The sequence below is a fragment of the Netta rufina genome, assembly GCF_964035555.1.
Source record: "Netta rufina genome assembly, chromosome: 4".
Taxonomy (NCBI): Eukaryota; Metazoa; Chordata; class Aves; order Anseriformes; family Anatidae; genus Netta; species Netta rufina.
The window spans coordinates 18516682-18532587 of record NC_140127.1 but is presented as its reverse complement, the minus strand read 5'-3'; the positions used below and the strand labels follow the sequence as shown (position 1 = coordinate 18532587).

The window sequence follows — 15906 nt, the reverse complement described above, 5'->3', positions numbered from 1 at the left end:
TTTTTTTTTAAACTCATGACTGAAAGTCAAGCCTCTGCTTTACCAAAACGAAAATAAAAGGGCGGTGGTAGGAAGGAGGGGGGGGTTCCCAAGGCTCGGCACAGCCGGGGCAGGGGGCCCAGAGCCCACCGCTGAGGCACGGGGGGGGGCTCGGCCCCGCCTGGCGCCGTCCCGGGGCTGCCGCCGCCCCCTCACGGCCGGGCCGGGCCGGGCGGGCGGGGCGGGCGGTTGTCATGTGGGGCGCCGCACATGACCGGCGCTCCCAGCCCAGCCGGGAAGGGGAAGGGAAGCGAAGGAAGGAGAAGCCAAGGGAGGAGGAGGAGGAGGATGGCGGCGGGCTGGGGCCGGGCGCTGCTGCCGCCCGCTGCGCTGCTCGTCCTGGCGCCGCTCGTCCTAGCGCCGGACCCGGTGAGTCCTAGGGCACGGCGCGGCCCGGCCGAGGCCCGGCGGGGCTGCTGAGGGGACAGGGACGGGCACGGGGCGGCGGCGCCTTCGTTTTCCTTCGTTGTTACAGGTGTTGGGTGCAGCGCTCTGGCGGTGGTGGTCGCTTGCTTTGGTGTTTATCGGGCTTAATTTACGCGCTCGCCACCCGCCTTGTTGTTGCTGCGGCGCATTTCCTGTAAATAAGTCGAACAAACGCCGCGGTGCTACGCCCAAATGTCGTTTTTCAAAAGGAAAATTAAGGGCTTGCTACAAGTACATACGCTTTTGAACCTACTTAGTGCGCTTGCTGTCGTTTCATCCCAGAGGAGAAGTTTAGAGCAGGTGGGTTTGGGTTCCCGGTTTTATTACTACTTTTTCTTTTTTTTTTACTACCCGAAGTATTTCACCTTCAGAGGCAACGCCAGGTTTGTGTGCATGGGGCTGGCTTCCCCGTCCTCAGTGCATGAGCAGAGCCCTTCTTGCTTCCTGCTGGTTTTTACTCCCGAAGCACGCCTTCACCTCCTCAGCTCCCAAATCTCCTCCTCTTCCTCGAGGGGAAGGTGGCAGCTACCAGCACATTCCTGTATCCCATCGCACCCAGCAAATCCTCACGCTTACACAGCAGCCACGGGGTGTCCAGGCTGCAAGTGGTGCTGCTGGGCAGCCAGACCTCAGGCTCCGGTGTTTGATTTGTGCCGCAGCTGCTGGCCTGCTGCGGTCACTGAGGGATGAACAACACTCCCTGGTCCTCCATGCAGCTGCTCGGGTTCTTGTCTTTTTGTTAACAAAGAACACGCCACCCAAAGGCTGTGAATTACACCATGAATTACATCGCACTTCTACAGACTTTCACTCCCTTTAGCTTCGGTTAGGTCTCTGCAGCCACACTGATTGTTTTTTTTTTCTGTCCAAAACGTGATTTAAATTGGCTTGGATCCCATGTCTTCGGTGCTGCCGGAGGACTTTGAACTTCCATGTGCGGAAAGGTGAACATCACCTGGAGTGCTGCAGCACGGCAGGATGTCGGCACTGTCCTGCCAGGGGAAAGGAGCAGAGATGAAAATGTTCTAGACCACAGGGTTCAAGGACCAAAAGATGCTGAATAGAACAGTGCATTTTGTCTGACAGAGACTGAATGTCGTGTCCTTTAACTACAGGACAGTATTTCACAGCATGAAGAGTGTTTTATGACTATTTTGAAATAAGAAGATAAGAAGCACTGAATATTAAGGGAGGAGACGAGATGACGTCTATGTCAAAAACGTTTTTGAGGGCAATAAAGAAAGTCTTAGCGAGGGCATTGTTTAAACAGGACAAGCTACATTCAACCTATTTATATTAATGAAGTCAGGCAAGGTTTTAATAACTCAGCGGTTATAAACCATGCATTAATTGTCTTTACTACAGTGAATAATAACTGTTATTAGGTAGTTTTGTTGTTGTTGTTGTTTTTCCAGGCAGCAATTCACTCTGTTAGTTTCTTAGCTGTTTGGTTTCTGCTCCACTCTACTTTGTTCATAGAATAGGCCATAACAAAACTATTTTGTATTATTTCCTTTTTTTTTTTAATTATTATTTCCATCCTTCCCCATGCCACATTGTCTTTCTCCCCCACTGCCAGCTTTTTCTTTTAGCGTTTTGGTCTTTTGCTGCTAAGCATCCATTTTTGTATCATTATGTGCATACAAATTCTAAAGTCAGCTGTACATCAGATAACGAAAATACACAATCTACTAGCGAAAGGTGACTTTGTTAATAATAAAAATAGGGACAGACATCATTTAATCACCTTTCGAGAATAATTGTATTCCTCACAGGAAGGTTCAATGTTTGAAAAGCGATTTCAGAGTGACCTCCTTGTGCTAGGGAGCTTCTGCTGGCTGTTCCTGGGAGACCACCTGCAGCTTGTGAAGTCTGAAACTAAAGGTGATCCCCTCCTTGGTGCTAGGAGGCTCCGTGTGTTTCTCCTGGGCAGTGTTTGTTGTTGCTCTTCCAGTGTCAAGCCTCTGCAGAGGGGAGGATCTCGCTGACGCAGCACGAACCTCACAGCTGCTTATTCCGTCCTGGTGATAGAAAGTGCCTGGTGGTTTTTCTGGTAAAGAGTCCCTCAAGCAACAAATAGTTGTTAGGTTTTAGCTAGGTTAATAGCTAGCTAGTTAGGTTTGTGCTGGAACTTAGAAATCTAGTGCAGCAGCGGGAGTGTTTGATCTTTACGAAGACCCAGGAAAACTGCACCAGCTCACGAATGTTTGGCTGTGACATCAGCCTCTCGAGGCAGGAAGCTCAGTTACACTGAACTGTTTTTAAAAAGTTGACTTTCTCTTTTTATAACCTTGTTAAAGAGAAAAAAAATCACACAAAGAAACCAATTTTCTGTCCATTGGCAGAAAATTATTTAAATATATATATATTTTTTTTTTTTGGATTTGTTTTGAGATCCTTTTAGATTGCTGTTTGTCTGCCAGCATATAATAGTTTATGTAAAAAAATTGTTAATAATCTTGGCTTTCATCAGATGTCTTAAGCAACACTTGCAGGTTTGGGAGATGTAGAAGGGGTATTGTTTGTTTAGCTTGCTCTATACATAGGCAGGTAAGAAGTCAAAAATTACTGAGATACAAGGAGGGGATATTTTCTCTGTTCTCTATATCTCTCTTTTAACTCTTCCTTTGTTCCTTTCCTCACCTCTTTTGTGGCTTAGGTTGCAGAGGACTGCAGAGGACAAAAATAGCATCATATACAAGATTAAAATCTCAGGGGAGATAGGAATGAGATAACAATTAGTACCTGGAACAGCACTCTGAAATCAGTTTGCCTGGCCACCACTGTTTGCTCTGTGTTGTCAGCACAGACTGTGCTGACAGATAACTGAACTCGTATGGTGGAAAGATCCTAGCAGTATTTAGTACAAACTCCTTGACAGAGAAAACTGTCAGTAACCTTTCCAGGAAGCAGGATTTCCAAGCTGAAGTTCATTAAATACGTGACAATCTCAACCTAAACGTGTTCATGTGCAATTCATCCCTTACACGAGCGTGTGTTCCTGTTAACCTGGCACCAGTCCTGTTCCCAGGACTTGTAGCCTGTCCTCCCCGTTGAAGAGAGCCTACCTGCTGGGTGTGAAAGGGACCCTTTGGGATTATTTTTGGTTGTAGCCGTTATCTGTCAGGAAGCAGATTTTGACAGCAGATTTCTCCAGAAGGTCCAAATTTGTGCAATCATTGCAGGATGTATATGGGGCATAGTTTTTTCTAACTTATTTTAGTATTGACGGAAAATTTCCCAAGACAGTTGCTTTAATACTGTCATATGCTTGTCTTTGCATGAAGCCTCTGACTTTTGTTGCCTAATTAGTCACCTGATATCTTCTCCCACCCTCCTTGTTTTGAAACTTCCTCGTTTTGAAAATTAAATGGGTTCTTGGGGCTGACTTTTGTTCCAGCAATGCCGAGGCTGTAACTGCACCGCACTGAGGGCTAGGAAGGGCATAGCTGCTAGCCATATGTGTGGGAAAGCCAGCCTTCACCTTGCACTTTCTCCCAGCCCCTGGAACCCACACAAAAAGAAAATGCTGTGATAATGCAATGATGTGACTTTAAAATTTGCATTTCCCATTGTAACAAATTGTGCCAGTGCTTAAAGTTGGTGGCACTGTGTCAGCTGGTGCATTTTGTAGATCATGGCATTGATCACAGGCCGTGTGATTAGCCCTAACGTGGCCATTAGGGAGCTTATTGAACGCGGATGCACAGCTGCTGGAGATCCTGCCTGTTTTTATTGTGGAATATGTTACAAGGACTCGTTACTAATCTAATCGCCACAGCCATATTAAATTTGGAAATCAGCAAGGAAGTGGGGGAAGGATCTCTATGTGTTTGTATTTATCCTTTGTCTCCCAAACACTTGTGCTTTGGCAGCCTGTGCCTGAACTTGCAGCAAATGGCATCTAAGTACGTTTCCCTCCTCCTGGGGAGAAGGAAGGCATGCTGAGCTCCCAGGAGCTCACCGATGTGCTTAAGTAGCTCCGGGGGCAAATGCGGCCTGTGCTCAGCTGGTTTGAAGCCCAAATGCAACTAACAGGCATTTGTTTGTATTGCAGCGGGTAAGACATGCCTTAATAATGCTGGCGTGTATATCCATGTAGGTGAAGCTTAATACTGAATATATTTATGAATGGCATTATAAAGTGAAACTAATTCAGTACACAGAACAAATTGGCCTATACCAAGACTCAAGATGCCTGAGTTTTTCTGAAGAAAATGCTTTTCAAGTGCTCTTATGGTCATGTGGTTGAGTCACATTGCATAAAAATGGGTTTGTACATTTGTTGTAAACTTGGGTTTGTCTTGGGCTACATTGGACCGGTGACCTGAAGCTCAGTCAGGTAGCATACGGAAGTTGCAGTTCGCCCACTGCCTCTTTTATTCTCCTCTCCTCCTTTTCCAAAGTCCCAAGACTTTCACTTCCTTTATTATTGAGTCATTATAGATCAAATCAGTTGTTTCGTCTTAAAGGTCCAAATCAAAACTAAGTCTTCTAGAACAATAAAATATTGTAACAAAGAAGCTAAGCAGTAATCTTTTACTGTCTTCACAGTATGGAGAAGACTGCAAGACTAAAACGTACCCTCCGTCAGGACCAACGTAAGTAATCTGTTTGGACCTGTCTAACTAATTGCAGAAAAGTAGAGATTTGCAAGCGTCAGCAATTCATGTTTTGTTGAGACTTGTTCGCATTACAGATACAGAAAATACCAGTTACAAGTGAAAAGCACTTGTTTTGTCAAATGTATTTTCAAACTTCCTATAAATCTGCGCTGTCACTTTTCTTTTAGGTTCAAAGGAAATGTACCCACATATATCATAAATCTTGATTTGCCTCCCAGCAAAAGATGGGATGAGTTGATGCGTGACAAAAAGACAGAGGTATGAAAGCAGAGCTTACCGTTCAGCATAGCTTCTATGACTGGCATGTGTCCTTTTATTATTGAAAAGGTTGTAAGAAATACTGTGCTGAAATACTGTTCTATTATTTTTATTCTAGTTTAGAATAGAATATTTCTATTTTATTTTTAAAATGGTTCTAGAATATGGTAATTGCTTGACTGAACTTTCTTCTGTTCAACACTTGAACAAGGGGCACTAATGGTTGGGGCACAGAAAAATGAAAATGGTGCGACATAAAGCAGACTTTAATTTATAAAAGGTCTTTAGTCATGAAGTAATACAGCACGAGGCGAGGAGTGTATCAAAGCAACAGCCTCAGTAAGCAGAAGCGAAACTGAGACAGAATCCTTTCTCTGTGCATCCACACTTCTCTGAAAACGTGGGGTGAGATGATGAAATGGTGGAGGGCAATGAAGAATGTCTCACCCTTTTTAGGGGGTGTTAGTTGCAGATCTGGGGTTTTTACAGGGTAAATAACCTTTAAAATACTTGAGGCTTTTTCAGGCTATAGCTGTTCTCCTGAAGGTTGCTGAAAATGCAATTCAGTAATACTAAATTTCACTAAAAAGGCTAGGGCTATATTGCTATTGACGGTTTTGCTATGTGTTGTATTGCTGTTGACTTTGACCTTTCAACTCAGAAAGTTAGACAAATTCTACTTACGATTTTTATTTTAAAAGTCTTCAATAAAGAAGACTTTTTTGTTTTCAATTTGTACAAGTGGGTTTTGGAAGCTTAAGGTTGCATCTTAAATGCTGAAAGGTTTTACCATACATTTTGGAGTTAGATCCCATAGTGTGGTGATTAGTCATTGTGGCCATTCTCATTTTGCAAACAAAGCTTTTTCTACTGTACTTTCCTAATGAAGTTATCTAGTCTTTTTTTTTTTGATTTAAAAATATAAATGCTTAAGCAAAGAGCTCATAAATATATATGTTTTTTAACAAGATGTTAAAGTATGTGAAAGAGTTTTGTTAGTATTCTAGCAATTGTTATGCTCAAGATCTTCTATTCAATAAAAGCCTTTGTTCTTTTTAGTTGAAGACTGTAGTCCAGAATATAAAAGATATAGCAAATACCTTCTTTCCTAGTGGCAAAATTGTTGACATAGTGGATCACAAAATAGTAAGTACTTTCAGCTTAATTATTATGACTGTGTGCTCTGACTACCGGAATTAAAATGCTACTAATTTTTGGCAATAAAGACCTTTATATGTAATAATTTTTCCTCTTGGATTATTCAGAACAAAAATGTTATTTTGAAGAGTTAAATTACTCTGAAGCCATCAATCCTAAAATGCTTATCTCCACCTCTTTTAATTTTTCCAAGAACTTTTCAAGTTTGAATTAATCATACTGGGCATATACACTATTTTGACATAAAGCTACCATATACGGGTAGTCATGCCAATGTTAGAGATTCCCTTAAATACTGACAACCTCAGGCTCAGTTTCAGTCGAACTCTTTTGTTGAGTCCTGTTTAATGCTGTTATTGCTGTCCTGCTAATGCTGTCTATTGCTGCTAACAATAATTAGATATTGTGCTAATTTCCGTTGCTCACTTGTCAATATTTTGGTAAATAGTATTTTCTTTCCATAAGTATGTACTTTTCTTCCAAGTGCTCTACAAACATCCTCAAGTTCTACAGACTGCAGAAGAATTAAATAGTTATTTTTATAGTGCTAAGAATGGGGAGAGGTTTGTTTCAAATAACCAAATAGCCTTTGCTTACACAAACATACAAATTTTTTCCTTTCAGTCACACCTAACCGAAACACTTCCGTATCCTTTCAATGAAGAGCTCCAAGGGATTGCAAATTCATCTGGAGTTCCTTTGGGTAATAGTCTTCAATGTTTTGTTAACATAATGGAAAACTAGGAATCTAGACTCATTTAAAACTAGTATATTTAACAATCTGCTATATAGTTGTATTCAAGCTGTGACTTTAGCAAATAAATTATTAATTAAGTAGAATAAAGCAATAAATTCCATCCCATACTAAGTGAAAACAGTATTTTAGAAGGGAATGGCAATGAATCACGTAACCCTTTCATCAGGCTGGGCCTTCTCTGTGTAACTTCTCACCCCTGAGCTTTGGGAACTGGAGGGAGTTCTGGCTTCTGTGCACCTGGAATCTGGGGGATTCTTTGGTTCTCTTTGGTTTCCTGTTCAGCTGCATCTGCTGTTGATGTACCAAGGCGAGGCTCGCTTTCATGCTGTGCTTTCTCTCCTTTGAGATCCTTATCACATGTTCCTGCCTGTCTTCTGCACCCCCTGCAGAAGAAATGTAATCCCAGGCAAGAAGCAGACACTGAATTCTTCCAGAATATAGACAGAGAAGGTTCACAGTCCTGCTCCCACTGCTTCTTTGTATATGAGCCAAACGCCCATTTCTTGCAAGGGAGAACTTGTGCATATAGCAGCTTATTTCTTTAAAGTGAATTTTACAGCTTGTTTTGAAGTTTCCAGAGTAGGAAGTAGCAGTGACTGTCAGCTTTCTGTGTGGGAAGGCAGAAGGCCAAGAGATTTTCATCCTTCTGTTGGCCTGTCAGGAAGCTGAATTGGTCATTTTAAATATCAAATGTGATTAAATAAATTCTTAAGAGAAATAGGATAGAATGCTGAACTTTGCAGTATTTTTTTTTCTATTTTATTTTTTTTTAGCAAAAGATTCAAATTATTCTTTTTCTTCTTTTCTAGGGGAAATTGTTATTTTTAACATCTTTTATGAAATTTTTACCGTGTGTACCTCAATAGTGGCAGAAGATAAAACAGGTAATGTATCCTAGAATGGTGCTTTTGGTTTTGTTCTATGGCAGGAAGGAGTGAAAATAAGAGATGGTTTCATTTTCTAAATCAGTTCTGCAGCCCTTGTCTGCATCTGTTCCTATTTAGGAAACTTCTGAAGGATTCTCAGAAGGCTTAACAAAAGTCTCACTTTTAGAGAAAGCTGGAGGTATTATTGTTGGATTAACAATTTGGAACGTATATAAGGCTTAGATAGTGATTTTAAAAGTTGGTTGATTTCAGTTATTAGGTTATTATTTTAGTTATTAGGTAAAACATTACTCTGGGTAAAACAGGAAAAAACAACCGTTGTTCTGTGCTTAAAAAAAGGCAAACTATGCAGTGGTGTTTTCCCTGCTGATGTGTGTTTTCTCTTTTTTCTAAACTGATATTTGTCTTCTTCTTTAGGAAAGTTTGTATGTATATATTTACTTATTTTTTCATTTTACTGAAGGGAAGCTTTATCATGCCAGAAACTTGGATTTTGGACTCTTCCTTGGGTAAGTACATAAACTTGTATCTTTTGGGTTTAAAAAAGAAACAGAGATTAGAAAGTCAGCCAAGCAGATTTCTACATGCCTTCCTTGAGCATAATTGAATGTTGTTAGGAACAGTGACAAGCAAGTCTGCATTACATGTTGTGGAAGAAAGGCTAAAATGAACAAAAGGATTGTTCTGTGATCACATGTCAAGCTGCTTTGCAGTTGTAAGGAATGACTTTGCAAAAACAATTGTTTGTTGTTACTGAGTGCTTTCTCAGCTCCAGTTAAATCCATCTCAAATATCTCTAGCAAAGAACAGTCTGTGTAACCTTATTTCAGAGGCACGGTGTATCTTGTTCGTGAAGTGATGGGACAGAAGCATCAATTTTAGGGTGTGCAGTGAAATGGGGGTTGGTTTAGGGTGGGTTTGTTTGTTTGCTGTTTCCAAATTATCCCCACAGTTGCTGTACTCTGCTTCACTGGCATTTTCTATCATCATTTCTGCTCAGAAGTCGGTGATTTATATTCCATGGATCTGGTTTTATCACTTATTGACATACAAACCTTGATGACCAGCATTGGATTCTCTTTTAGTTCTCATTTCATACTTCATAATTGAGTATTTCATTTTGTTTTCCGAGTATATTCATATTCCCATGCATGCTTTTATTATATTACAGTATATTTTGTAATGTCACTTACTCAGATGACTGTTAATGTTCAGGTGGAATTTACAAGTTCATTAAACTTCTCAGCTGCCTGTCAAATAGTCAGATACCGTCAACTGTGATTGCACCTATCCCTTAATAGGCTTGTGTGCAACTACTCCCATGTGCCAGAAGGACTGGGAATGTGCTCCCTGAAAATTAAGGCAACTTTGCAAAGCTGTTCCCAGAACTTGGATTATTTCCAGAGAATGTAATTGTCTATTAAGTATTCCTTACTACCTCCTCACATACAGATTGCTCTGGCTTACCTTACAAGCTGTCATTGGGTCTTCCCATCATGTAGAACAAATCCAATTGCACGCATTTGTTTTCTGCCTTTGAAATGAAAGAGTTTGAGGGAACTGGTTCATTCTGCTGCAGCACAAACAACGTATGCTTTCAGAATAAAACAGGCTCAGTGTCATAATCAGTATTGTAGTGGCTTCCCCCTGGCAGTAGGAATAGAATTAAATTATCATTGAGAAGTTACCATCATCATTACCTTAAAACAAACCAGCTATACTGATGGTGCTGTTTAATACAGAGTAGTATTTGTGCTGTTGGTCTCACTAAAACTTGGTTCTCTTCATTGACTGCCCACGCATTTAGACTTTCTGGTTGTCCCTTGCTCATGCTGCTCAGGTAACCACTGAGCAATACTGTCTATTGGTATGAGTAAGATCAGAGCACAGGCATCACACATAAGAAACCCGTGGTTTGTAATTACAAGCTTTAAAAGCTACTGGGGGAGGGAAAATTTCAAATTTTTGTGCCATCTTCCACAGGTGGGACGTTAAAAACAATTCCTGGACTCTGACTCGGGAACTGAAGCCTACAGTGGTAAACTTGGACTTCCAGAGAAACAACAAAACAGTATTTAGGTCTACAAATTTTGCAGGATATATTGGCATGGTGTCCGGAGTCAAACCAGTAAGTATGGTGGGGGAGGCTGTCAGTTTGTTAATAATGCTGCAAGCTTCCCTTTAAGATGTAAATCTCCTACTTTAATCCTATGTACTGGGATATTTTGATTAATGAGCTCTTAATTGCTTTAGTACACAGTATAGATATTTGAAGAAAGATGAAAGGAAACAGTGCTGCATTGTTCCATCTAAAAGAATTTGGGCTAAATGGAATGCATTTGGACAATCCCTAAACATATGTTGAATTCTGAACATACAAATGAGTGACTATAAAGCGCTGAAGCCGTTGTTGTTTCTCACTAGCAAATGGAAGGACAGTGCTGTGATCCCAGAGGTGAAACCACATACTTGTGCTGTTTCAGTTCTCTAATTCTTCTTGGAAAATGCAATGCTGTTTTCTTCTTCTTTTCTTAAATCTGGGTTTTATCTAGACCTTAAAAACCAGCAGCAGAGAACTTGAGCAGGGTCTTTGGCTTACCGCAGCTCTTCCTTTCTACGTCCTCTGCCATTATCCTCTATTACAGTTGGCTCTTTTCGTAGTAGAGCACTGGCATTGCATCAATTTATTCTTGTCTTCTGATCTCAGTAAACTGACAAGCTTCTATTCTGAAAATGTTTCAATATGGCTGAATTCGACTTTCCTCTGAAAGAAACACTATCGGGAGAGGTCTGGGATGTGAGTCTGAATTGTGTGTTGCAAGTAGTGCACGACGAATTATGTGCAGCTGCATGCCCGTATGAACAGCACCAACGTGGCAGGGTTTACGTAGCATAGGCCCTGCTTAAAATTCTGCCTTCAAACTAGAACAGTACTTGGAGCTCTGAGAAGAAAGTACAGCAAGGGGAGGTGGTGATTCAGTCATACAACATGGAAAAAGAGAAAAACGGCCAGAGGCTCGACTTGATTAGCAGTCCAGCAAACTACATGTACATGCTATGCTAGGTCAGGAAATGACAAATGATCATTTCTACTTCCTCAAGCAGATACTAATGAGGTTCTTCTCCACATAGGGTTGGTCTTGCAGCTCTTTACTCAGTGGGGAATAGTCTAACGGACCAGAAGCTCAATTGGCATGTAAATTGCAACACTGCCTTTTGTCTGTTACTGATACCGATGGGTTAGTGACAGATGGAGGCTGATTTGTGTAATGCTTTTCAGGATTTGTTCACTCTGACAATGAACGAGCGTTTCAGTCTGGATGGTGGCTATGTTGGTGAGTAACGCTAAGCTGGTGAGTAATTCTTCCATTGTTTCAGTACAAGTCCTCCAGACCTCAGACATTGCAGTTACCTTTAACAGTCACACAAATAGCGATAAGATTCCAGACGGGTAGGATAAAACACGATTCATTTTAAAGGCTGGGGAAGTTAGAATAGCACAAGTGAAACTTTTGAAAAATATATTGTAACCAGTGCTATTTTTCAGGTATCTTTGAGTGGTTTCTTGGGAGAAGAGATGGTATGTGGATGGGCTTTCTTACCAGAGCAGTACTAGAGAATGCTACAAGGTATTGCTTTTTTCCATGTAAACGTTTTACTGCTTTACCCTGTTTTGCTCCTGACTGGCATGAATACTGTAGATACCTGCTTAGTATCTAATGATATTGATACCTTCCTAGAAGCCTGCACATTAAATAGTTCTGGTTTTGCTGGTACTCTGGTGGTGGGGAAGACTTGTAAAATTGTTTTCTCGGACTTTTTTTTCCCTTATGAAGCTACTGGTGTTTGAATGTGTAACAGCATTCTGCATCAAAACACATCCACCACAAAGCTCACATGTAGTAAATGATTTAGTTACAATATAACACTGCTGTAACACATCTTCATTTTTAATGTAGAGAACAGACAAAGGACACCTCTCAGCAACCATGAACTCAGTGGAGAGGCTTTACTTAAATGCGTTCCTTCACTGTGATACAATCTCTCATGCAGTACATGAAAGGGGAAGAAAGGTGTACCCAAACTTTTCCTGTCTGTGAACTTTCTTCAGTACTTGAACCATTTATAACCTTTAATAGTCCAACGCCACTTTATTTGTAGCTACCAGGATGCAAAAGACAAACTGGCAAAAACAAGACTGCTGGCTCCTGCTTACTTTATACTGGGTGGAAAAAATTCTGGAGAAGGCTGTGTGATAACTCGTTCCAGGACAGCTGCTCTGGATATTTGGGAGTGAGTATGCTTGACCTAATACCTGACTCCTCGTTCCAGAAGAGGACAGATTCCACCAGTAATTGTCACAGGTTTTTGTCTTGATTTTTGTTGCGTAAGAACTCAGTCCTTTAGCATCACTGAAATATATCTGTAGTGAGCCAAAAAATCTTCCAGTTTTGTATTTTGAATGTATAGTAACAGAAGCAAAACACAAACGTATACTTCTTTTCCAGACTTGATATAAAGAAGGGCACATGGTATGTGTTAGAAACAAACTATGATCGCTGGAAGCCTCCGCTGATCTTGGATAATCGTAGAACACCTGCAATGAAGTGCTTGAACCAGACAACACAAGAGGTAAACATCCTCCAAATACCTAACCTTGCTATTGTGAAACTCTTATTATACTGATCTGATATCTAGGGCATTTGGAAGCACAGCTGTAATGACAGAAGTGGCTAATGGCTTTGTGACAATTTGTCTACACTTCTGGATAATACGGTACCAGGTGGCTCTTCACATGTTTGGTTTTTAGTTGCAGGCTCTCTCTTACTGTAGGTGGGTTTCCTACAAGCGTTTTCTGCTGCTGCATATGCAAGGAGATAATATTACTCAAAGTATCTCCTCATTTAAGTGTTTCCTCACTTCACTAGTTTGCTACCTGACAGTGTGTTTTGACTTTCCCACTGCCACTCAATTTTCCCCTGCAGTACTGAAAGCTAGTCCGCACACGTCTTTGCAGTATTTCTGTATTCTTAAAGGTTTATCTTACCAAGTAAGCAGTCACAAACAGTAAAGTTCACAGCATTTACAGTGTTAGGTAACAGGTTAATAGCCATTAACATCACTGTATTACTTTCTTTCAGAACATCTCCTTGCCAACTATTTATGATGTTCTCTCTACAAAGCCTGTCCTCAATAAGGTAATGCTTCTATTTTTGCAGAAAGGTTAGAGCAGGGGGGGTGAAAGGGGCAACAGACCAGGAAGTACTGCATTTCTAAGGAGGAGGTCACAGTGATACATTCAGTTTTTACCACACTGACAGGTTGTAGGAGGGCTAAATTTGTACTGTAAATGAAGTTTAAGGTATTAAAAGTGAAGCTAGAATTTAAATGTTAAAAATAAAGCCGGTCTACCTTCTAAAAGCCTTTAATGGCCTCCCACAAGACTTCCACTTGATAATTTCCTTTCAAAATAAGCTTGCTGAAGGTTTGCTCATCCTGAGCCCAATAAAACTAGATTGTAAGGAGAACAGAGTAGCTCTACTGGAAAGACAGAGCAAAAAGCAAAAGGGAGAAGGGGCATGGAGTTGTACAGGAAGGTTTCCTGCATGTGTGTGATTCAGGTGCATTGTCCTTCACTGCATGAGAAGGGAAATAGGAGAATACAACCTTTTAAATTCAATTCTGCTGCTTCTTCCCCCTAGTATATATTCACAGTGCTCAGTGGTGGATTTTGAGAGGGTGAATGGGTTGCTAGGTGAAAATATGCAGGTACAAACAAAAAATCCAAGTTACTTTCGAAAGAACTGTTTTCCAGAGGCCCTACAGCTTTAAAGCCCTGCATAGCCTGGCCCACTTCTTTATAGCTGGCCCTGGTTTGAGGTAGCGTTTGCAATGCAGACATCTAAAGAATCCTTCCAGTCTGAATTAATCTATGATATGCCTTCAGATTCAACATGGAACAAGTTAACATACCTCATCACTTAGGCATACTACAGGCACGTTCTTCTTACAACAGAAGATATTTTAGTTTGAACTTGAGGTTTTAGTGCTTTTTTGTTGTTGTTCTTGTGTATATTTTTTTAAAGACTAAGGTGGTGAGGAGGTGGTGGTTGGGTTTTTTTTGAACAACAAGTTACTATATTCAGTGGAGGCAGCATTCTTGGCTGCGAACAAGCTACTTACATGTTGTTGACTTGGTGAACAGATCTCGAGATTAGACTTACGCAATTAGTTAAATAAGATAAGCGCACATTTTATTTGAACTGTTCAGCTAGTACCTTTGTTTTTTGTTTTAAGTAATTCCTCTAATGAGGCTTTTTTTCCTTCTTCCCACCTGTTTATTAGCTGACGGTGTGCACGACACTGATGGAGGTGTATAATGGTCATACAGAGACTTACCTGCGGGAATGCCCAGATCCCTGCAGTCCTTGGTAGTCCTGTACCTTTCCTGTGTTGGAAGCTGCTTGTCTGAAATGGAAGCCCTCCAAGGAAAAAAATACTCCTGGAAAAAAAGATTCCTCAGCCTAACCCCTTTCTTCAGCAATCTAATAGCTCTATAGAAACATCAATGAGCTTCTAACAGTGGAAGACCCTATCATCTTGCATTGGACCTTCTTGCTTTCTGCTCAGCAGTTCTGCTGGCAAGAAACGTACAAAAATGTATATCTGTTTTGATTTCAGCTGTTTCTGCAAAAGGAGTTCAGCAGTTAGCTCTAGATCTCTTCAGTCTTGACAATAGTCTGGTTGGGGGGTTGTTTGGTTTTGTTTGTGTTTTTTGTTTTGTTTGTTTGTTTTAATTGAAGTACTTCTAAAGCACAAATGAGTTAAAATGGCACCTGCCAAGCTTGAAAAGAATTGTGTATTAAAAGGACATCTGTGATGATATTATGTTATTCTTTCCTAAGCACTCAGGATGAACAGATACTGTTCTGGTCTAGTGTGATGGTATGTCCAAAATGCCCTGTTACAACTTCTTGACAGGTTATTTTATATCTATTCACAGAAGCAAGCACTTGCAGAAATATCTAAAACTAGATCTGAGCCTAAAACGTCTGTTCACTGATTTGTAGATCTCTAGCTGAAGCTCTTTCTTGGCCTGTTAACAGATATATATTTTTAATACAGATTTCTGTTGTTTAAGAAAAAAATAAATACTAATACAATACATACTCTGAAGAACTTCTTTCTTAGACCACAGTACACGTGCATCAATTTCATACCTCATTGGAAGTCGTCGGGTATATTACATGTCACAGGTCCTTCAGAAACAGGGAGAAGTGCAGGCACCTTCATGTCCTAGGAAGCAGACAGTGTAGAAGGCAATACTTTTATCTACATCAGTAGATCATTTCTGGGCCTAGTTATAAAACACAATGCCAACTCTTGTTTTATAATACACAAAGAGGAAACACTGGAGAGTAAGCATAGGGGCCTGTACACATGTTGGTTCACGGGTAGCACTTTAACCACCCTAGGAAAAAGATGCTATTCATATTCCACTTGATAGTAGAGCCATTAATTTAAAATTGCCACTGGCATAAAGTAAGTGTTTGCTGTGTCTCTTTGGTATCTCCAGACTATCTTGCATAAGTCATTCTGCCTACCTACAGCGTTCAGAAGTTGATGACATACACTTATGACTGGATTCTTGATAACCAAGATATTCAAAGCAGTAAAAGTGTATTGCAGAAGCTTGGAACAATGGATAATAGTAGTCTCCTGTTCCAAACAGTGAAGTCAAATTATTAAAAAGTCT

General features: G+C 40.7%; 1 protein-coding gene across 1 annotated transcript; it reads left to right on the top strand.

The window, feature by feature from the left end:
• The first annotated feature begins 248 nt into the window (after nucleotides 1-248).
• ASAH1 (N-acylsphingosine amidohydrolase 1) lies at nucleotides 249-15315 on the top strand. The gene is made up of 14 exons (XM_084286782.1): nucleotides 249-408; nucleotides 5020-5066; nucleotides 5258-5348; nucleotides 6408-6494; nucleotides 7131-7209; nucleotides 8073-8147; nucleotides 8614-8659; nucleotides 10134-10278; nucleotides 11431-11485; nucleotides 11698-11779; nucleotides 12312-12443; nucleotides 12659-12782; nucleotides 13292-13348; nucleotides 14496-15315. Exons 1-14 carry the CDS (start codon nucleotides 250-252, stop codon nucleotides 14583-14585), a joined length of 1269 nt encoding a protein of 422 aa, XP_084142908.1. The 5' UTR covers nucleotide 249; the 3' UTR covers nucleotides 14586-15315.
• Nucleotides 15316-15906: the final 591 nt, after the last annotated feature.

What these genes read in the sequence shown, in the direction of transcription:
- ASAH1 (XM_084286782.1), top strand. Translation starts at nt 250, where the DNA reads ATGACCGGCGCTCCCAGCCCAGCCGGGAAGGGGAAGGGAAGCGAAGGA. An exon ending in ACATAGTGGATCACAAAATA is followed by an intron (nt 6,495 to 7,130) that starts GTAAGTACTTTC and finishes TTTTCCTTTCAG; the next exon opens with TCACACCTAACCGAAACACT. An exon ending in TCTGGATGGTGGCTATGTTG is followed by an intron (nt 11,486 to 11,697) that starts GTGAGTAACGCT and finishes GCTATTTTTCAG; the next exon opens with GTATCTTTGAGTGGTTTCTT.